This window comes from Anastrepha obliqua, chromosome 1, assembly GCF_027943255.1.
Source record: "Anastrepha obliqua isolate idAnaObli1 chromosome 1, idAnaObli1_1.0, whole genome shotgun sequence".
NCBI lineage: Eukaryota > Metazoa > Arthropoda > Insecta > Diptera > Tephritidae > Anastrepha > Anastrepha obliqua.
Window position 1 is genome coordinate 158,043,329 of NC_072892.1, and position 24,445 is coordinate 158,067,773.

Below are 24,445 nucleotides of genomic sequence, written 5' to 3' on the forward strand. Positions count from 1 at the left end.
AAACTAATATAACATATTTTTTATAACCGAAAGTTGCGATTTCTGGTACATTTCTAAGCGCAAAATTTATAATTCAAAGCTTAGAGTCGCTTTCTGAGTTAGCTCAAGATATCCTATTATAGGTATGCATTCACATGCGTACGTTTAAATCATATTCGAAAGCACCCCTTTGTATGAAAGCTTTTGGGTTTCTGCGCTTTCACTTTCCATAGAACATAACTGGTTTTAATACTGTGAAATATTCTTATACTAATTCAACGAATTTGCTGTAATGTCACATAAATTCTTTATCTTTTATCTTTTAACTTTTCATGTTTTATTTGTTTTTTATTCGTTGTGGCTTTGTTTGAGGTTTTATTGATGGATTTTATGTGTGATTCGAATAGAATTACAAATTGATTCGCTTGTGTTGTTTATTTAATTTTCAACAATAGGCATTATTTGTTGTTCTAGTGGTCAAAGCAACAACAACGTATACATGATTTTTATGTTTGCTTGCTTACTACCTGTGCAACATGCCTTGGTTGGCACGCGTACTATGAAAGCTAATACTGCAATTGAGAAATGGAAAAAGGGTGTTTAGTGGCGTAAATATTTCAATAATAAATATTAAAAAAAAAAATTATATTTTTGGAGTTTGCTTTATTTATGAGTGTGAATAATGATTTATTTTATGAATATTTAAGTTTTGAGTCAAATTGCAGAAACAATTTTGGGTTTTTGTTCAACTGCATTTTTTTTTTGTTTTTTGACTGAATTTAACTGAGTTTGAATTTTTTTATTTTCTTACAATAACTTTTTTGGTTATTATTTATTTTAATTTTTTAATTTTTTAATTCTTTTATATAATTTTATTTTTATTTAATTTTTTCATATACTTTTATTTATATTCTAATTTTTTTTGTTTTTCCTTTTTTAACAATAACTGTTTCGGTTGTTTTTTTTTTTTTTGTTTTTATTTTAATTTTATTTTTTATTATACTTTTTTAATTTTTCATATATTTTTATTTTAATTTTTGTTATTTTTCCTTTTCTTACAATAACTTTTTTGGTTATTTTTCATTTTTATTTTAATTTTAAAATTTTTTATATATTATTGTATTATTTTAATTTTAATTTTTATTAAATTTGTTTAGTTTTTTATATAATTTTTTTTTAATTTTAATTTTTATTTAATTTTTTAATTTTTTCATATATTTTTATTTCAATTTTTATTTGAATTTTAATTTCTTTTTGTTTTTTTCCTTTTCTTACAATAACTTTTTGGTTATTTTCATTTTATTTTAATTATTTAATTTAATTTAATTTTAATTTTATTTTTTATTATATTTTTTTAATTTTTCATATATTTTAATTTTAATTTTTATTTCAATTTTAATTTTTTTTTATATTTTTTCTTTTCTTACAATAACTTTTTTGGTTATTTTTTATTTTAATTTTTTTAATAAATTTTGTTTTAATTTAGTTAAATTTTTATTAAAATTTAAATTTTTATTTAATTTTTTATGTTATTATTTTAAATATTCTGTTTCTCTTTTCCTATTCTTCACATCAAGTAGTTGTTTTTTGCCTTATTTCATTAGCGTTTACATTAAATTGTTTTATTTTTATTATTAAATTTGTTTTGTATTATCGCCTTTACTACCCCTTTCATACATACATACGTCTCTGTAGTTGTTTTGTTTTTGTGGTTTTTGCATATATTGTCTTGTGTACTTATACAAATAATCAGCAATTTTGGTATAGCGTCATTTGTGTTCTTGTTCAGTGTCTCATGTTGGAATAACAAGTTTCAATTTTGTTATTTTTTCATATGGGTTTTTTATTTTTTTTACTTAGTTTTTTTGTTTTTAAGGTTAACTACTTATTTAGTTTGTATATTAAATTGTTATTTTTTAATTATGCATAATATATATGTTTTTAGTTTTAAGTCCATCTCAATGATTTTAGTAAACATTTGCTTAACATTTCTCCCATATAATAATTTCTTCCCTTTTCAATAGTATTCGTATTAGACTTCATAGGTATATAATAATACAATATTTTTCCAAAAATTTCAATAGTAACGCATACGCACATATTTTTTATAAATTGTTCATCATGAATTCTTTTCAAAAACTATGCTGTAGCTTTATTTGTATGTGATTTCTTTCATATATTTCTATATTCGCTTACTTTTCTTGCAGTTCTTTGCGCTTATTCTTATTCTTCACTCATCCCTAGTGTCAATATTATTGTATTGTGTTTGTTTATTTGTATGTTTGTTTTTTGTTTATAAATACATATATGTATGTTGAGTAGATAGGTGGTAGTTGTATGTGTAATTAGAGTAACTACTTTTAAATATCTAGTTCAGATTTCTTACTTATTTGTAATGTTTAGATGAGTAATGATATTTTAATGAGTGCAGCTTTCGCATGCGATTGATTGGAAAAATTAAAATTAAATATTATATTCTTAAATTAAAATTTAAATAAAAAAAATAAAAAACTCATTACAAACAGTGACGGCCATAAGTAGCGGGACAGCTTGAAGTAAACTTGCATTTAACGCGCAATATCTTCCGGCAGTGCAGCGCAAATGTTGGTCAAATTTGTGTAGGTGAATTAAGGGGGTATTCTGGTCTAGAAATTTGAAAAAATCTATTTTTTTTTGCATATTCCCAAAGTTTAGACCTTCGAAAATATGTCCTTCAACGAGTTTTTCAAAATTCGAATTTTTTTCGGAGATACAGCGGATTTTGTGACGTGGCGTCTAAGCCGGCCGAGTGGAGCGAATCGCGTTCTTTCCAGAAAGTCTTTTGTATCCCACACAATTTTTATTTATTCTATACATGTATATATATACTTTATACTTCTATAATATATACCTGGAAATATATCGCCGATTAATCCAGAGTGAGTAGTAAATATTATGATCTAAGTTATTCTTGGAATTGTTGCTCAAGCTTCAAACGCGATTTTCTCAAAACTACTTTTTTAGAGATGGCCGTCATGATATCTTAAGTTCTACCTGACCGATCGCTTTAAAGTTTGATAAGAATTTTTTATTATACAGCTGTCTATCGCGCCTGCCTCGGATTTTGAAAAATTTAAGTTTGCAATATTTTTAAAAATTTTGAAAAGGTAAAAAAGAGATTAAAAAAATTGTATGTCTTTCAAATTGACACCATTTTGTGAATTTTTTTTTCTTTGATTTGGCGTAATCTGATAGCGACATTCTAAATAATGAAGAATTTTTTTTATTTTTTTGTTTTAGATTACTACAAAGATTGGAATCATGACAACCATGGAACACCGTTTTTTATGTAACCCGCACTCCGCCGGCCTGTAAAACCACGATTGTTTTATTGTTTATTAATTTTTTTTATACTTTTCCAATATTATTAAAAACCCTAAAAAATGGACAATAAAAATGTTTTTCATTTTTTTTATCTTAGTTGTAAGAATACCTGAAATTAAGGCTTCTAGACCTAATATTCGGCTGTGGCATATCCTACTTGTGGATTGCAGAGTTTCTAATCCCAAATCTACTCATACACCTTACACAGATTATGTTAAAAGAGCTCTGTTACAACAGAGATGCCAGTTGGAGACTGTATACTCCAGTGTTAAAATATGAATATCTCCTCATGGTGAAAAGATGTTTAGAGGTGGTCCACGTAGCAGATCGGCCCTGCGCGAATTTGATAGAATCGGCTGTTAGGCTGACGTCACTTGGGATGTCTTTAACTAAAATTAGCTTGTGTTAGTCATATACGAATGCCATGGCAACAGCATTGGTTGTGTTGATTGTTTTCGTATATCCCTATCATTTTTCCTCCAACTCCCTGGGAGAGCATAGGGCCGAAGTGAAGCAACTGAACCGAGTTCGATTTTTTGCTAACTCCTTTATATCTAGCCATGATTTAAACATTGCTACGCTATGACGTTTTAGGCCTTCCCCTTTTCCTGCTACTCTGGGCATTCCAGTCAAGTGTCTAGCGACAGATTTTCCACAGGAGGTTTCCGTAAAGTGTGCCCGATCCAACCCCATTTACGCCTTTTTATTATTGTAGCGACTGGTTCGATGTTACAGTGTTGGTATAATGACGAGTTGCTTATAGTGTTAGGCCACCAAATTTTGGGAATGCGACGTAGTCCCCTATATATACAAGCTAGTCGCTTGTTTGTAAGGCTGTCGGGAACTAGTCAGGTCTCACAACCGTATAAAAGAACTGTGAGAACATTGGATTTTGTGTATAAGTTCAATTTTGTCTTCACAGATAAACTGGCCGAGTTCCAGATTTTTCGTAAGCTGGCGAAAGCTCCAGCGCTTTTTGCTAATCTGGATTCTATGTCTTTCTTTGCATTACCATCCATCGTAATCTTACAGTGTGTTTCGTTGAGCGTAAACATATGTATGTCATCAGCACAGTTGAGACCTTCGAGATACTCCCAGAAAGTCCTTTGGATGCCGCGGAGTGTGCCATCGAGAGACTTTTGCATATCACTAACACGAGCTAAATTTTGTTAACCATATCCCAAGTGGCGTGTCAGCCAAAACTCTTCTCAACATATGTTTATTCACCATAGCTATCAAGCGAATCTTGAAATCTATCATCTTTGATATTTGTCTTACCGAATTGCCTGCCATCACTGCCTAAACATCAGCTATTATTTCGTAGTCTGGCAGCTCAATTTTCATTTTACTGCGCCATTTGCATGCGTCATCCGATTTGCTTGATGCCATTTTGAAAATTAAATGTTAAGACACCTGGTGCTCACATGAGGAAATGGGACAAAGAGCCAATTTACATGATGACTTTTCACCCTTTATAGTCAGCTAATTCTAATAACCAACGCCTGGGAACGGGTATTCAATAATCCCGAAAGCTGTATTTGTGCGAGTGCCCTGAGATGTATGGCCGCCACTGTATCAGTATGGAATTAAGGTATCAATAATGCGAGAATATTTTTTATGTGTGTGTTGTTTTGTTAGAGAATATTAAATATTGAAAATATTGAAAAGTAAATGTTCTATTTATTATAACTTTGCACTTTGAATACTCGGTACATTTGAAAAAATATTAAGTGTGGAAGTAAGTTTTGAAAAATTATAGTAAGGTATCAAAAAAGTGGAATTTTAGCACTTTGAAAATCAAATTAAATAAACAACAATAAAAAATAAATAAATATAGTAAAATTCAACATTAAATAAAAAAAATAAAAAAAAAGTTTGTTTTAAACTTAGAATTAAATTCAGAAGGAATTATAAAAAAAAATAAAATTAACTCCCAGCAAAAAGCCTCTGCTGCTGGCGCTCCATTTATAAGCTTACTTTAGCTTATTTAATACTTCATTATTATTATGCTTTATAAAATAGAATCCATTTAAGTTAGACTAAATTAATTAAAAAAAATTTCGAAATGTTATTATATAATAACATAGAATAAAAAAAAAAAAAACTAAAATGAAATAAAATAAAATAAAAAATACAATTATATTAATATTGTAAAAAAAAAATAAAAATCTAAAATTAAAAAAATATCTAATTAAGTAAAATAAAAATAAACAATTAAAGCAGAAGAACTTGATAAAAAAGATTAAATTTTTCATTTTAAAAAATTAAAAAAAAAAATAAATTAATATTACTGCAATTAATGTTGCAAAAAAACTACACAAATTTAATAAATTAAATTAAAAGTAAACAATTAAAGCAAATAGAATTTGATAAAAAACTTAAATTTGAAGTTTAAAAAATTGATAAAAAGAAATAAAATTCAATGAAATAAAAAACTAAAAGAAATAAATAAGATTGAAAACAATTTTAATAAAAAAATTTCATAATATAAAATCAAGTACCAATTAAATGAAATAAAATTGAATAAAAATGAAATTTCAATAAAAAAATTTAATAAACTAAAAAAAATTACAAAAAAAAACAAATTTACAAAATTAATTAAATAGCAAACATGTGACATTTAAAACAAATTTCTGAACCTCCCATTCACATGAGGAATTGCTACTAATTTCAATAGACTAAAAATAAATTAAAAATTTACAAAATATAAAATTTACAAAATTACAAAATTTTAATTTTGAATTTAAAAAAAATTTAAAAAAATATAAAATTAAAAAAAAAATTAATAGTTTAAAAAAAATAAAAAATAAAATCAGGAACTACATAAATAATATTAAAAAAATTTAATTAATTGAAATAAATTAAATTAAAAGTTAAAAATTAAAGCAAATAGGACTTGATAAAAATTTTAATGTCGAATTTTAAGAAATTTTAAGAAATTTTAAATAAAATTAAAAAAAATAAAATTGATTTCATAAAAAAATTTCAATAGAAGAAATCAATAAACTAAAAAAGAAAATGTACAACAAAATTATGGATTTACAAAATTAAAAATTTACAAAATTAAAAGATTCTAATTTTGAGTTTTAAAAATTTTTAAATAAAAAATAAAATTTAAATAAAAAAAATTTTATGACGGAAAATCAAATAAAAATTAAATTGAATAATCTGCAATAAAAATAAAATTTCAATAAAAAGATTCAATAATTTGAAAAACAAATTTACAACAAAAGTAAAAATTTACAAAATTAAAAATTTTTATTTTGAGTTTTAAAAACTTTAAATAAAAATTTAAATTCAAATAAAAAAAAGCTAAAAAAAATGAAATTCAAAAACGGTTTTAATAAAAAAATTTTATGATAGAAAATCAATTAAAAATTAAATTAAATAATCTCCAATAAAAATATAATAAAATTTCAATAAAAAAATTCAATCAAGAAAAAAAAATTTACAACAAAATTACGAGTTTACAAAATTACAAATTTACAAAATACAAATTTACAAAATTCAAAACTTACAAAAGTACAATATTAATTAAATGGCAAAAGAGTAATAATTAAAAAAAATGCTGAATCTCCCATTACGTGAAGAATCGCATCTGTTTATAATTATTTTCCATTCTGAAACCAGGAAAGGTAAAAAAAATAAAATAAAGTAAAACCAAATAGTATGAAATTAAATTTGAATAAAAAAAAACAAAAAAAAAATATTAAACGAAAAATTCAACACACTATAATTAAATAATTTCAAATGTACAACAAAATTAATTCATTAAATAGCAAAAGCGTAATAAATTAAAAAAATATATTGAAACTCCCATTTATGTGAAGATTCGCTTCTATTTTTAATTATTTTCCACTATGAAACCAGGAAACTTCAGAGGCGAAAGATGCGCGTGTGTATGTATTAGTTTACTTTTAATATTATTCTTCCTTCGTTTTCCAGTTTTTGCATAATTCCCTTTACCTAAGCTTGTGTGTCCTAGTGCACTTGCAACTGCCTCACCTGCACACATTGAGCTTGCACGCAAACACACATCAATTTAGCTAACTTTAATTTTGTAAGCTTTCAACATTCTTTCCTACTTCAAATCCAATTCATCATCCTCTTCGGCAGTTGGCTTACTCCAACGATTCGTATTCCCATACGAGCTGATACTGCTGATGCTGCCTGTTTTCGGTGAGTCACTAAAGTCGCTGAATGCGGCATTTTGTATGCCTTCATAGGCGCGATATGAATTGTTGCTGCCATTGCCATCGTTGCTGCGCTCGGAGGCAACGCTCATGCTCTTCGAGGCGCCAAAGCGATCGGCCTTATAGTTGGTCGGTGGTCCGCCAAAGATTAGTTCGGCATCGGAACCGGAGCGCGTGTACTTGCCATTGCCGTAGCTGGGCTTATTAGTCTCGCCGAAAATTATGTCTAAATCGGATTGTTTGTTGGAAGCTGTAAGCATTAAAAAAATTGTTAATTTCAAATCAATAATTGGTGTTATATTTAAAATATTTATTTATGTTCACAAATAATTTGCGTATGCGGTGCGTATAAAAAAAAAACCATATTTTGCATAGTTTTTCGAAAACTCCATATTAGCAATGCTATGGCGCCAGTTCGAAATTCAATGCATAGACACTGAGTAATGCTTGTGATGAGGATGAGTTATCAAAATGTTGTGATTTTATGAATGATTACGAATTTTTGATTATTCCAATGTAGTTGAATAATGCGATCAATGTTAGGAATGAAAATGTTAAATGATTTGATGCAATGACAAAAACTATGTTGGGTATTTTCATAATTAGTACACTAATCTTAAGGGAAGCCGGTGGTCTAGAAATTTCAGAAAATCGATTTTTTGGTTTTTGGATATTTCGAAAGTTCAGTATCTGAGTTCAGTATCACAGAGTATACTGTGAAATTTTCATGCGGAAATTCCCAATACTATAGCTTCTACAGTCTATTAACTAGGTAGAGAGCAGCCCGCGCGAGTTATGTACATATAAGCCTCTGTTAATAACAGAGCTAATGTTATTTACATGACAATAACACAATACAGATGTTAAACAAATGATAAACAGTATAAACGATGTTCCATGTTAAGAAGTTAAATGTTAAGAACCATTACTGGAAAAACAATGTTGGGGAACCTAAATGAAACAGTTCTAGTAACAGCAAATAAGCAAATAGTAAAAAGGACTGTTGGATGGAAAAATACCATTGCAACTGAGCTTTTAGGTGGCATGATGCTTTTTGTATAACTGTTCATAAAATACAGCTTTGTTTAAGGTACTAAGTAATTTATTCAGAATGTACATATTATTCTTAAGTTAACGTTGAGGAATAAAGTCATGTTTTCACTGTTTTAAATATATAATTCGCGTTCCTGTACCTCAAACTTTAAACTCATTTATCTCGAAGCGACTTTCTGCGGCCTGGTCTTGTCAAAATTAATTAACTGAAGATTAAAAAACTGAAAAAACCCCGATTTTTAAAGTGTAAAATTCAAAACCGCGTGATTTCAAAAAAAAAATATTTTTTGTTTTTTTTTTTTTATTTTTTTATTCTAGTGCGAGACATAGCTATAGTCATACTGATTAATAATTTTTTTGGTTTTATGTTTCAGATAAAAAAAGAGCAAAAAGGTGTTGTCTACACCTTCCAGGCCCAATTTTTCGGGAGGGTAAACTTCAGCGCCATTTTTAAAATTATTAAAATTAAAAACATTTTTTTTTTCATTTTTGCATTTTCATTAAAAATAAAATAAAGATCGTTTTTCATTTTTTTATTGTAAAAAAAATTCCTCAAAATACCCTAAATTTCCGAGCGCTCTAGACCACCGGTACCCCGTATTAAATATTTCAGCTAAACGAATGTTAAAGTATTTTGTGAATTTGTAATGTCAGTTGATGACTGTAAATGGCTTTGAAGATCGATCAATGATGACCTCGAAAGATAAGTGGTGCGGTAGTGATTTCTATAGAAATGTTTCAAAGGTCGCTGCCTTCTTCGTTAGCCATTCGTCACGAAAGGTATACTCGTACATCAGGGAGCATAGAAACGAACCGAAAATTAGTAAGCGTGTAAATAGAAGCACGATTGAACTCCGTATGATCTGTTAAAGTTTACCAAGAAGTGCGTAATTCAATTCATTAGAGCCATTTGACTCAGTGTTAAGGTAAGTAGAGAATCGTGAGTATCGTCAAGCCTTTAAAAATTCCAGATGCATATTAAAATTTCATGATTTTCCAAGCTTTATTCTTACGTATCTATAGCCGCTGCTTTCTGCTCTCGCCTATATCTTTGGTCTTTAACAAAATATTCCATGCTAAATCTTAAAGTGATTACCTGATTTAGGTCCTACTTATCTGTAGCTAATATTTCTGATAATAAATATTTGGTGTCTTTTGGAAAACTTCGCATAAAATGCTTTGTTTATTCATTAAATCCTTGAAAAGAGCATAACAAATCTTAAGTTCGGAGAGTTTGGTCTTCTTCTTTTTGATTGGCGCGATAACCGCTAATGCGATTTTCACCGAGTTTAACAAAGCATGCCAGTTGCTTCTTTCTCGTGCTAACCGGCGCCAGTTGGACACATCAAGTGAAGCCAAGTCCTTCTCCACCTGATCTTTTCAACGCAGAGGAGGCCTTCCTCTTCCTCTGCTACCACCAGCTGGTACCGCATCGAATACTTTCAAAGCCGTAGCGTTTGTATCCATTCGGACGATCTGGCCAATGAAGCCGCTGGATCTTTATTCGCTGCGCTATGTCTATGTTGGCGGTCGCCAAAGCCGAATGGGTTGGTGCGTGATTACCATTCGGAATTCACAGAGAGAGTCTCGGTGAAACACCTAAATTAAGAAAAACATTTTCTTAATAGCGGTCGCCCCTAGGCAGGCAATGGCAAACCTCCGAGTGTATTTCTGCCATGAAAAAGCTCCTCATAAAAATATCTGCCGTTCGGAGTCGGCTTGAAACTGTAGGTCCCTCCATTTGTGGAACAACATCAAGACGCCCACCACAAATATGAGGAGGTGCTCGGCCAAACACAAATACATTCTGGATATGGCTCACAACTTCCGGGATTAGCCCAGGTATCCTCTGCGTAGCTTCCGAGCATCCGTTCGATAGTGACCAAATGTGAGAAGGATATCTGGTTGTGTGCTGGGGTTTGGGACTCGCCACGTAAAATTATTTGATACGGATTATTTGTTTGGTTTTACAGCTAGGAAGTTTGCCATTGTGTGTCGAGGGACAATTGCTATTAGAGAAAACCTCGTTTATCATTTGGTGTTTCAGCCCCACAGTGGGTTTCGAACTCGGCCCCACCGAATATTGGTTGCGCGCAAACCATGCTTTGTATAATTGCTTTGTAAGTTCTGGCTTAGCCCAGTTTTCAATGTGAGCATAAAGGAGAGATGGGCCGTGGAACCACTAGTTAGATAGTCAAATAAATCTGTGAATAAATGAAGAAAAGTCTAAGTTGCCCAATTATCTTGTGTGTACCTCCGACCATAACATAAATACGGAAGGTAAGTTGAGCTCCTCAAAGCAACGATTTTTGTTGCAGCTGCATAAACCAGAAGGAATTCGAGGGAGGTTAACATTATTTCTGCAAGTGATCCCCTTTAGATCCCCGATATCGCTACCTGTAAATATATTTCTATAAAATATTTGCAGACTCAAACTTGATAGGTATTTGCAATGCATTCTCATTGCCCAAAATAGCCGAATGCAGCTGAATTTTGATTAATAAAAATTATAAACTTGCAAGGAAGTCCATGGATCCCTTGAAATCTGCTAATCTGCAGGTTATTCATATAGTTTTTTGTAAAAAGTTGAAATATTTTAAGCTGCAAGTATTAAGTTGCACTCTCATTTCAGTAGATTTATACGAAAGCTTTTGTCTGTTCATTCTGTGCCACAAAAATGGTTTTCTCGTTTTAGTCAAAATTATAAATAAAAGCATGGCTTTCATTACGTTTCCAAGTGTTTTTCCTTCATTTGCACGCAACCATATTACTCTGTTCCATTTCACGTGAAATAGCTGCCAAAATCCCTATAAAGTGCTTCACAATAAATTCACAACAAAGAGTTCTATTCTGTTGACGCTGTGAAAAATCTCGCAACATGTTGCCAGAAAGAGATGATGCTAGCAACATTTTTTCTTCGCTGCTTTAATTGCGTTCGATATTTAAAATTTTGTTAAAAGTGACAGCTTAAAAATTGTATTCAAATTGAAATTCAGCAAAAATTGTGAAAAACTACTTAAAAAATAAGTTTGCTTAAAATATGATAAACTTTGTTATTTTTTTCCCCGATTATTTGCCTTAGTAGAGAAATACGTAAATAATGGAATTACCCAACAAAATACGGTTTTCATCATCTCAATCAACAATGCCATCATTTCTGCATTCACTATTCATGAAGCAATAATTAAAGATGATCTAAATTGTCTAATTTTCACCCTGGATATGGACTTCGTCGATGCCATCTGCTTCCAGACAGACTAGTCACGATGGCATGCACTGTCGGACTGGAGCTCAACATCGCCAAGACCAAGGCTGCGAGAGACAAGCAACAATAAAGCAAAGACATTTAATGGTTGGCGGTTACCCGGTGCAATTTGTCGAAAACTTCTGCTAACTCGGCTGCACTATCTCGGCAGACGGCGGAGCAGATGAAGCAATCAACTGCAGGTTAAGGGGAAGTCTACTGTGAATTTTTCAAAAAATCGATTTTTTTTTATTAGCTTAAAAAATACTTTGAACCCTCTTAAATAAGGTACAATATGTGTTACAGCTGGCTAAATTTTTCTTCGTTGAAATTTCGACCTTTTCCCGAAGCGCTCCAAAGCGCGTACCTGCTAATACTGAAACTTTAAACGCATTTTTCTCGAAACTAATTTTTTGTATACGGTGTACACGATATCTCGAGTTCTGATAAATGAATCAGCTTAAAAATTTAATTATATATTCTCTGTAATAGTGTCTCTCGTCTGACATAGGATTTTTTTGATATCGTTATTTGTTAAATTGTTATAAACAATAGTAACATCAATTTTAGGCAAAAAAAAAGAAAAAAATTTCAAGAATTTTTTTTTCAACGCCAAAATTTTTTATCGACATAATCCTACGTCAGACGAGAGTCAATACTATGTATATGATAACAATATTTTGTTTTTTTGTTTTAGATCACCGAAACGTAAGATTTCATGTACACCGTTTAGGCACCTAAGAAAAGCGGACCTGCGCTTGCAGAAGTGCCACAGCGGCCATTTTGAATATTTTGACTTAAAATTTTTGTTTCAAAAACTTAAATATATAATAAAGATAAGAGTTTAAATAGATTTTATGTACGAGCAATATTTTGTTAGAAATAAAATCCGGAAAATAAGCCTGTTTTTTCCCTTGTCACAGTAGACTTCCCCCTTAAACGAAACAAGCGCGGTTCCGGGCGAACGCATGCTGTATGCGCGACTTCGCAAATCTTGAGGCATACTAAACTGCGAATATTCAGCTCATGTGCGAAGTCAGTATTATTGTACGGAAGTGAAACATGGCTAGCCTCCAACACCATCACACAGAGGCTACAGTATTTCGTCAACAAATGCCTCCGTATCATCTGTAGAATATTCTGGCCGAACACCATCAGCAACGACAAGCTGTGGAGATCAACGAAGCCTATGAGAAGCTTATGAGAAATCTACCATGGGAGCCTATGAGAAATCTAACGCAGAAAGTGGCAATGGATAGGTCATATGTTTAGAAAACCACCAGATAGCATCACGAGAAAGGCATTGGACTGGAACGCGCAAGGGACCAGAGGTTGGAGTCGGCCAAAGATTACTTGGAGAAGGTCGATGTTGCGCGCGCTAGCAGATGCCGACATCACATGGAACGGCAATAAAACAACAGTCATGAACCGTGTACGATGGAAGAATTTTGTTGAGGCCGAGTCTTTCGAGTGGAGTGAACGAGGAAAATAATTAAATACAATTTTTTTAAATTTTAAATCTTGCTGTTTTGATTCTTCAAAGTTTGATTCGTTTGTGTTGAACCAAAGCTGCTGTCAAATGTTCACGTAAAAGTTATGTTGCCAGCGAAATTTCACAACTGTGAAAAAAGTGCTACACTTTCGTTTCAGTTTAGTTGCCCTTTTTTGGCAACATTTGATTTTTTTTTACCAACTTTTTGATAACACATCGCCATCCTTGCGAAAAAAAGTCTTCATACACTTAATCCAGATTATCGATTGCATAAAATATTTGAATTGCACAATCTGCCAATCACAATAATTGAAAATTAATATTGTTGAGTTATTAAAAATAGACAAAAAGACAAATAAGCCAAGAATTGTTGCGATTGAATTGCATAAAACGAGTACGAAGCCTTTACGTTTGTTTCATAAAGCAACAGAAGATAGAAGAGCGCCTTGCTGTTAAAGTACTTGCAAACTTATATGTAGAGTATGTAGTGGTTGAGAGTGTGTTGGTGCCGCGTGTAGGGTGCCCAAAGCCAAAGAAAACAGAAACAGTAATTGCGGTGTTTATGCACTAAGAAATATTGTTGTTGCTATACTGCGAATAGTTGTTATGCTGTGGAATATTACGAGTAGTGATGCGCATTTGCAAATTTCGAGTTGCTTGGCAGAATTTAGGTTTCTATTTAGTTTGCTTAGCATAAAAATATTTGCGTATTTTCTATTTGTGGTATATTTAATTAGACATTAATCGATTAGAGTGGATGCAATAATTTCGTTTACTTTCATACTTTTACCAAAAAAAAACAAAGAAAATATTACATTTATTACATTGCATTTTGCATTTTTGTGATTGCTCGGTTGCAGGGTTGCATTTATACAGTCAACACAAAAAAAACAAAACTTACGAAACATTGGCTTTGTTGGTTTGCGGCGGCATGCTTCAGTGCGGCATGACGATCGAGTACAACAAACACACGCACACAAAGTTGCAGTATGAAGCGTTTAAACGTTAGAGTAGGACGGAAAAGCATTATTGGGCGTGGTGGCGTAGGCGTTTTACGTTGATTAGAATAGAGTAGAGTAGAGTAGAAATATTTTTTTTTTTGTTTTTTTTTTTGTTTTTGTTTGCATTGTAACTTTTGTAAGCTATGACGGCTAAAGGGATAATGTTTTTCTACGTGTCGGGATGTATGGACGAGTAAGTTGAGAGAGGAGTGAGTGGATGGTACAAAGTTTTAGAATTTTTTTTTGTTTTCTTGGATGCTGACTTATCATGAGGAGAGCGTGGGATTATGAGATATATGGATATTAATGAGCATTTTCGGTATTTTGTATTTAATATTTATTTTTGTTTTTGCTAGTTTGCGGGTAGAAAAGTTTATAGCTATGTTTTGGCTACGCTTATTTAATTTCATATGTATGTGTGTGTGTGTGTGTGTCAGAAATTACTGTTAAGGTTATTTGCTATTCTGTTAATACGGATATGAAAATACGTTATTTGGGCATAGAAAATGTATATATACGATACTTTTGGCTGCTTCTTGCGCTTCGCACTTGTTAAAAATACCAGTAAATGTAGGCTAGTTTTAGGCGCATAAGTCATAACCTCGGTTTGTGGTGACCTCAGTCAATTATAGTCAATAGTTTTGGGTTGGTCTTCAAGCACTTTCCCTAATCTATTCCGCTTTGTTCGCTTATTAAAATATTATTGTTAGCATCCGGTCTTTTCAATTCCTGTTGGTCAGTACATCGTTTTTTTTTTGCGCGTGAAAAAATATTCTCTTTTCTAAACAAGTATGAGTAGGTATATAGTAAGTGATATGTAGTTATAATGAAGTATGAGTGAGAATGCCTGCGGTGATGCTTTATGAGTGGAAAAAAAATTTATATGTCGTAGTTATTTTTTTTTTTTTTTTCAATATGACATACAGGCTTTTTAGGTTAGTATGGGTGATGTGTTATGAGTGCGCAGCTATGAAAGTTATTGGCACTGCAACGACTTTTCCAAATTGCCATTAGATATTTTCATTTTTTCACTTAATTTTTTCGCAGCGTTAAACTAACGAGTAATACGCCCACGGCCAGATAATTACCATTGCTTTCGGAGCGCGAATACGATGGTCGCGTGTACGATGGCAAATCGGCTGTCGCATTGTAAGCGTTCGAGGCGGGGCTCGAGTTCGATACATAGCCGGAGGTGTCGCCAGCGGCGGGCACAGTGGAGCTCACCGCTGCTGGTGCGCTGTAGACGCTCGCCGAACGTATGCCCATTTTCGATTTCCAATCTGTGCCGCCGCTCGCTGAGGCTGCGTCACCGCCACCTGTTGCACCGCCAATGGCGTTATTAGTTATATTTGCACCCGCTAGACCGCCAGTAGCAGCAGAGGCATCACTGCTCGGTTCAACTGTGGTGGTGGTGGTGGTGTTGGTATCCATGCGTGTTATAGTCTCGATGGAAGTGGAGCTGCCGTAATTGAAGGTGCGTTTGTCTTTGCCGATGCTCGGTGGTGTGGTTGAAGTTGAGTTGCGATAGTTGATGCCACCGGCTGTTGGTGGTGGTGGTGGTGGTCCAGTGGGTGGTGGTGGCGATTTAATGCCGGCATTGCCGTTGCGATTGATACGCGATGAAATCGACGATGAGGAGACCGATGACGATGAAGTGGTCGAAGTGGCACTGCCGATGGTTTGATTGGTGGCGGAACTTTTTATTGCACCCTTGTCGAAGGGATTGACACGCTCTTGTGGCTCAAAATTGGTGACTGGCTTGTATGTGTTCTCCTCTGCAAATGTATCCAAAACGCTGGAAGATGGCTTGCTGCTATAGCTTGCGGCCGAGCTAGCACTGACGCTCATACTGCCTGCTGTCAACGTGGAATTCGTTGAAGTGTCAGAGCGCGCATCGTATGGCTTCTCCGCAGCCGGTTTGGGTGATGGCTGTGCGGATATAACATCTGATGCAACACTCGAAGTGCTGCCACTGACCGATTTGCCGCCACCACCACTAGCAAACGAGAATTGCTTGCCGAGGAACGAGCCGGTACTTATGCCGCTTATTCCACTGCCGCCAGCACTGCCACCACCGCCACTGCTTGTCTCGCTTGCTGTTCTTCCGCGCTTCTTATTGGCTAATTCCTACATATCACCAAATATCCCCGCAAAGGTCTTACGCAAATTTTTCATTGTATCCTCGGCATCTTCGACCACCGAACTTTGAGTTTGTGGTGGCCGTGTCGAGACTCTGGAGGCCGATGACACGCTCGATGCCTGCGAAGTTTGTGAATCGCGCCGAACAGCACCACCAACGCTGCTGGGCACGCTGGTTGGTGCCGGTGCTGATGGCTCCTCAGGTACCTCGGAAATGCTGCTGCGACTGCTGAGGCGTCCAATCGAGCCGACTGCTGGAGAAGTGCGTTCGGGTATTGGTGGTGGGCCGCCCATTGGAGCGGGGCGTGGACCGGCTGGAGCCGGTGGTGTTGGTGCCATATCCTCTGTGGGGCTCTCACCGCGTGAGGAGATGGATGAACGTGATGGCTGTCGGATGCCATGCGGTGGCATGCCAGTCTGAGCCATGCTGGGCCGGCAAACGTTCTGAGAGAGAAATGAAATGAAAGTAAATTAATAGTTATGTATTTGCATAATACTATTTATGGATCTGTAAATCGAATAGGCAAATAAAGTAGAAATTTTGAGTTGTGGCGTTGAGTTTCACAGGGTTCTCGATGTAGTCACCAAATAAGAAGGAAAGAAAAATAAATTATGTGAAATATAAAATTGATGCTGGCTTTGCGGATCGACAGAGACTAGAGAGCTCCCAATTAGAGAACTCACAGTGTTGTGTATGGTTCGCCGGTTTCAATTCTTGCAGCTACAGAGTTTTATATTGATATAAGCCCAAATCAAATTGCATAACAGTCTGGGTTGACTCTCTAGCGAAGCTCGATTCAGCTGATCGGAGCCATGCCAACAATTCTATGCTCTCCCCACTTTACACCAATCTATGGCCGGTTGCTGGCTTCAGACCTTGTGGCTCCAGGTCAGCAATTTATGCCTTCATACTTACCAGTAGATTTATATTTTAGCTATGACTTTTCGTTCATCTGATTTGCGCTTCTATTCCTCTACCCTGTAATTTTACATAGTAACTTTAAGTACTCACTTGCATTCTTGCCGAAACCAAATCGGCGATCTGCCGGCGATCCTCTTCCTGGCTATCGCCAATTAAAGCGAATGTACAATCGCAGGCGCTGATTATATGTTCGCGTCCATCTTTGCCGACCACCACGGAAATGCCGCATACCTCCATGCCGCCGAAGAGCTCAGAAATCTGCGAATGCACAAAGAATTAGTCGAATGCATAAATGCGTTGAGTTTTATAAAAATTGCGGACTGCAAATATGTTTCCAATTTGTTAGTTGCCCCATTTATGATTTATGTTGCGCATTAATCAATTCCGGTTTGCGGACGTCGTGCGCCCAAAGACCGCCACTCTAATCATAACTAATCGTATTGTGTTTGCTTAAATGCATAAGTTCATATGCATGCACATACACGCATATATACATACACACATACATACATACATGAGTACAGCCGAGTAAGTGCATGTTAACAATTAATCGTCTTAGTGCCTGATGGTGATTAGTAGCAGCTTACATTCGATTGACCGCAGTAAGCATTACATTGAGCCGTACGTGCCGCCAAAGCTGCGGCAAAATAATGCGGCGGGCGGTTTGCTAATTCATAATTCAAAGTATGTACACACACACACACACACATTTGTATGTATGCACTTGATTGTTGTTGATGCATTTGGTGTGTTTGCCATGCCAATTATAGCCGAGCTCGTTAGTTATATAATATAAGCGAGTGAATTGGTACTTTATGCAGCAGCAAAACCAGCGGAGCTCACTGAGTACACCACGGAGTAGGTACAGAGGAGTACACCACAGTGGTTGAGAGCGTGTATTGAGAGCGATATATCTTAAACAGTAGAGAGTTCAAAATTATCCCGTGGAGGGATAAAATGATTGGAATTTTTCAATAGATCAGAAAATCAGGGATTTACTATTATATTAGTGGGATTACTGAGGATATTCTCAGCTATTAGTGACACAAATAAGATAAAAATCTGAAGAGCATTTCTAAGTGCTTTTCACGATGACAAAAAATATGTAGTCCCCAAAAATTTTCAAAAATAAATTAAAAACAAAAAATTAACAACTAGGAATTTTTAATAAAAAAATTAAAAAAAAAAAATTTAAAACTAAAAACAAAGATTTTTTTTAAATTATTAATAAATAAATTTAACACAAAAATTTAAAAACATTAAAAAAAAACATTATTGTTATAATACAATTTGGAAAAAATTAAATAAATTTGTTTTTTTGTTAAAATTTTGAAAAAAGTTAAAAAAAAAACTTTGGAAAAATTAAAACAAAAAATGTGTTTTGGTAAAATTTTGAAAAAAGTTAAAAAAAAATTTTGGTAAAATTAAAAACAAAATGTTTTTTTGTAAAAATTTTGAATAAAGTTAAAAAAAAAATTTTGGAAGAATTTCAAAAACACTTTTTTTTTTAATTTTGGAAAAATTTTATATGTTTAATATTATACATATAAAATTTGTTCTTTTTGTTCTTTGTTTTTCCAAGAATGTTTTTTAATAATAATTTTTTATTTCAAAAATTGGAGAAAAAATTTATAAAAAGGCTAAAAAGAAAACAATATTTCACTATAAAAAACTCCATACCTGATTTTTCAATACGAAAAAATCTCATAATTATAAACTTTTTTTTAATTTTTGTCGGTTTATTGGTATAAAAGTGACAACAAATTACATTTTTTTAATATTATTTATATTAAAATTTTTTTTTATACAATAGTTTTTTTATTTACTATTTTTTAATTTTTTTTAATTACTTTTTTGGTAATTTTTTTTAATTTATTTTCTAAATTTAATAAAAAAAAATTTTTTTAATTCTTTTTTCAATTTTTTTTCAATTTTTTTAAATTGTTTTTCATAATTTTTTTTTTTTTTTTGGTTTTACTTAGACCGCTTGACATGGAATCGCTTATGTACGAGTACCGAAAAAATTTTTAACAAATATGTTTTCCTGAATGGCTTGGAGAAAGCATTAATTTGGCTTCAAGTCGACAGTCGTATGAATAACCCCCAAGTTATGGAACAGTTTACTAAAAGGTTAGCTATAGAGATGTAAATCTGTGGTACCATGACTACGTTTTACTTTCGGGGATGACGCCCGTGAAGAGGAAACTCTCATGAGTACTGCTATACAGGCACAGCAGTGTGCACGACTTGTAGCCTCACAGCTACACCTACGTACTAAACACCTCACCACTATCTACCACTCTCCCCGCGGAACTATCGAAGAAGAAATTACCTCACGGGGCTGGTTAGCTCCTAGGTTGCTAGTTATTTCGTCTACGAACCTCCGCGCGTCTTAGATCATTGTGGATATATCGTCGTACGTAAGCCGCAGATAGTTCGCAAAGCGTTTAGCCGATAGACGGCTGTCAGTTTTTTTGTTAAGCTATTTAAGTTCAGTGCATCAGCCCAGATCGGTGCGGCATACAAAAGAACGGAGCTGACTACCCTGCTATATAGCATTCTTTTGGCGTGGCTAGGTTCGCCATTGTTTGGCATGATTCGCGACAGGCAGGACTGCACACTCGATGCTTTCTTCATGCGAAATGGCTGTCAACCATCACTCCTAGGTATTCTATAGCGGGTTTTGAACTAATGGTTACATACCCAACATTTACATTTATAATTTCTACTATTTTCCTGCTGCTTATTAGAACTACATCGGTCTTATGCTCAGCTAATTCCAGCGTCATAGACCTTAGCCAAGTCTTGATCCTGCTTACTGATTTGCTGGCGATTCTCTCAGTTTCGTGGATATGTTTTGCTACCATTACCACCGCGATGTCATCCGCGAATCCAATGACTTTAGTTCTAGGGGGCACTAACGTATATATGTATGACTAAGTGTATATGTACAAATGTATGTGCACCAGGCACAAGTGGTGCCACAAATACAAAAAAAGGTTTTGTAAGATCCTGCAGCAATGCTCAGCAATTCTCAATTTAACAGTTTCAAAACAGTCGAACTCGGTGCGTTTTATTAAACTCGGTCAAAATCATTTAAGTTGTTATCGCATTACTCAAGGAGAGGAAGAGCTGGTTCGCTTACCCCAATCAAATGGACATGAAATTTATCAACAGAAAGGAAAAGAGAAAGCCATTTGTGAAAACGTAAAGGAAGTAAAAATCAATTTTTGCCATATATATACAAGGTGGCACAAAATTAATCATCCAATTTTGCCTTTGAATAATTTTTTTTAATATAAAATGATGAAATGATTTTGAGTGCTGGAAATCTTTATCATAACCTTCACGTGCTCTATTGCTTGTCTGTTTGTTTACTGTAGCTGTTTAGTTAAAAAAATGATAAATTTTCTGATAGGTGATTAGTTTTGCGCCACCTTGTATATACATATATTTTATTAGGTTAATGTTTCAATGACAATCGGGTTAACGCTACCGGAACGCTAAGACTCTGTGTGCATGGAGTGGAATTCTCTCAACAGCAATAACAACAATGATTTGGTGTTAAAATTAATAGGTAACCTCTAGTACATACATCAATAAAAGATAACTAAGTTTAAATCCGAGTGCCATAGTCGATATGGAGTGCTTTAGTTCTGTTTATTGGTTTTTTGACTTCTTCTTCTTAATTGGCGCGATAACCGCTTACGCGATTTCGATCGAGTTTATCAAAGTGCGCCAGTTGTTTCTTTCTCGTGCTAATCGGCGCTAATTGGACACACTAAGTGAAGCCAAGTCCTTCTCCACCTGATCTTTCCAAAGCAGAGGAGGCCTTCCTCTTCCTCTACTACCACCAGCTGGTACCACATCGAATACTTTCAGAGCCGGAGCGCTTGTATCCATTCGAGCGCTGGGAGAGGTATAGTTACGTTGTATTCAAACTTTAGATGCGTTTTTCTCAAAACTATATTTTTCGAATTGGAAAACTTAACTGGAAAAGTTATTGACCGATCTCCCTGAAATTTTACACACATCTTTTTTATGATATTATTGTACTTTCTATGTTTTTTTTTTACAATTTCGAAACTTTTTCGTACAAAAAAAAATGTTCGAAGTAAAAATAGTAGGAAAGCTCGCCCCAAAATTCATTTCTTTAAGCATTTTATTCCGCGAATTTTTTTTTTGCATATAAAAATTATGTCATTAATAAACAAAAAATTGTTTGGTTTTTTATATTCAGGTCACTGACGCGATGCTACAATGCCCGCCGATTGAGAAGCCGCGCTGCGAAATTCCTGGAAGAATTGAGTGTACATCCGCCATTTTAAATGTTTAAAATAAAAAAAATAATTTTTATATTGTTTTAATGTATAGTATAAGTAAAATGTATACCAATTTTGAAAAAAATATTTTGAGTTCTTCATTTTAAATAATTTTAATGAATATCAGGGAAAGTATGGCCGTTTACAGGTATCTGTCCCCTTAAACATTCTTTGAAGCTTAGAACGTAGTTTCTGTGTAAAAATTGATCCAAGCAGACGAATTTCTTATCATACTCTTTATACAGAGCAAAGAAGGCCAGTCTGGTCTAAATCTATGTATACAAGTTTCTACGATACCTTTGCTTTTTCCTAAAATTTTAAAATTTTCAAAGGTCTACTAACTATTCATCTCTAATGCGCCTATTTTTATAACTACAAAAACAGGAATTTTATTTTCCATTACCCCCTCTGTCACTTCTGTATGCTTGCAGTCGGATTAGTTGTTCCCTGCAGTAGGTAACACCTTTGTGGTTATCTAAAATTGTTGCTGTGGAATTCACTTATATAGACATATACTCGTGCATACACACATTCTTATGTCTATATTCATTTATATGCTGCATAATCATAACGATGTCGACATTAATATTTAATGTATTTTGCATGTAAATTACGTACATTCAGAGTTGTAGTAGCTAAATAGTTGCCAGAACCATGCCAAATCACTCCATGCCAATGGCGAACGCCAACAAAACCTTAACTGCTAATGCCAAATAGTGACGTGAGTCATTTGCTAGACATTTCCATTTAATAAATTGTAAATATTATTAAGGTATCAATAAAGCAATGTAAATGAGTGCTATGGCACTACAGGAATTGTATTAGGCGAAGTGCCAAAGCACGAGCATTAACATGGCTCGCCGCCTTTGAAAGGCCTCACATACAGCCACATGCTGCACTTGGGCTGACATGGCCTGGCACAGGAATGAATTCGAGATTGCCGTTAAGTGCGGTGGGTGTGTAGTGGATTACGTGCGAGTGCCTTATTTTGGGCTGTACTCGTGTGAATGTGAAGGAAACAATTTTGCACTTGACTGTAACCAAAAAAAGGTTAGTCATAAATTTGCAAATTTACTTAGCCAAGTTTTTTTTGCTTACTTGAACACCTTGATATTAATAGAGTTAAAAGTACACAAGTTTATGCTCATATCGTTTTCATTTTATTTTATTTAAAAAAAAAATAAAAATAAAAATGAAAATAAAAATAAAAAAAATATTTTAAGTGCTTTATAATTTTTGGAAGTGTGTAAGTGGTTTGTTATGACAACTTGAGGTGCCACTTAAATTTTGTTGGTAAAATATGGATGTAATTGGCCAATAAAGCTTCTGGTATCGTGCGCAATTTAGAGCGTGAAATTTGCTTAAAAACGTAGTTTTACTAATACACATGCAGAGTAATGGCTAATGCAATTAAATTTTCAAAAACCATTAAATTAGAGCATTTTAAGGATTTGGTCTTAAAAGTGTTTTGATATCATTAGAAAATGCTTTAAGGGGTTATATACAAGGTGGTGCAAAAGTAACCTTGCGATGTTTTTTGGCTGTAATTAAAAAAAATGAAAAACTTTGATTCTTCTTGTGGATTATTTTTATTTGGTCTTTTAATTTTTTTTACATCAAGTCGAGAATATGATATATGTCATGTAAATGGCCGCCGCCACAGGTGATTGCCATTTGAGCCCTTTTTATGGCATTTTCCATCACTTTGGCCAAAACTTCCGGCGATAGGTCCTCACATTATTGACGGATATTGTCTTTAAGAGCTGCAGGAGTCTGAGGCTTGTTGACATAAACCCGCGATTTCAAAAAGCCCCACAAAAAGAAGTCTGGAGCGGTCAAATCAGGCGATCTTGCTGGCCAGAGCAAAGAACCATACAAAGTTATTATATAGGTGCGCAACTAAGTTGTCGCTGTTTTTTTGATGAAAATACAACTTTATTCTGAAAAAATGGTTACATGTGAATCATTGGTTACAAGATCCTATCGATCGGAACAGGTGATTGTTGCACGGCGCAACGTCTGGAGAATATGACAAGTGGCGTAGGATTTCCCATTTCAGTGTTTCCAGGTAGATTTTAACGTGTTTGGCAACGTGAGGTCGAGCGTTGTCCTGCTGTAGAATCACTTTTTTATGCCTCTCCGCGTATTGCGGCCGCTTCTCGCGCAGTGCTCGGCTCAATCGCATCAGTTGAAGTCGATACCGATCCCCAGTGATGGTGTCGCTTGGGTTTAACAGTTCATAAAAAACAATACCAACTTGGTCTCACCAAATACATAGCATACCCTCCGCAGCGTGAATATTCGGCTGAGGCGATGACGTAGAAGCATGACCGGGCAGTTCCCATGACTTTCTTTTCTTTGGATTGTTGTAATGAATCTATTTTAATCACCTGTCACGATGCGATGAAGAAAACCCTTACTTTTTTGCCGCTGGAGCAGTTGTTCACAGACGAAAAAACGACGTTCAATATCTCTTGGTTTTAACTCATAAGGAACCCAAGTCCCCTGTTTCTGAATCCTTCCCAAAGTATGCAATCGCTTGGAAATGGATTGATGGATTGGCGGGTAACTCCTAATACAGAAGCAAGCTCTTCTCGCATTTGACACGGATCCTCATTAAGCAAATGCCTCTTCAGCGTCTTCGAAGGTTTTTGGCCTTTCTTCACGCGGACGGTCGTCAACATTAAAATCACCGTCTTTGAAGCGACGGAACCAATTTCGGCACGTTGTTTCACTT

The 24,445-nt window shown here is 34.0% G+C and overlaps 1 protein-coding gene across 1 annotated transcript in view; it reads right to left on the minus strand.

Moving 5' to 3' along the window:
- Nucleotides 1–7,163: 7,163 nt before the first annotated feature.
- The window catches only part of LOC129238074 (synapsin), a 116,780-nt gene continuing 99,498 nt past the window's right edge, over nucleotides 7,164–24,445 (minus strand). The window contains 3 exon segments of the mRNA XM_054873115.1: nucleotides 7,164–7,785; nucleotides 15,414–16,908; nucleotides 17,477–17,644. Coding sequence (XP_054729090.1) covers nucleotides 7,424–7,785; nucleotides 15,414–16,908; nucleotides 17,477–17,644 — 2,025 coding nt within the window. The 3' untranslated portion in view covers nucleotides 7,164–7,423.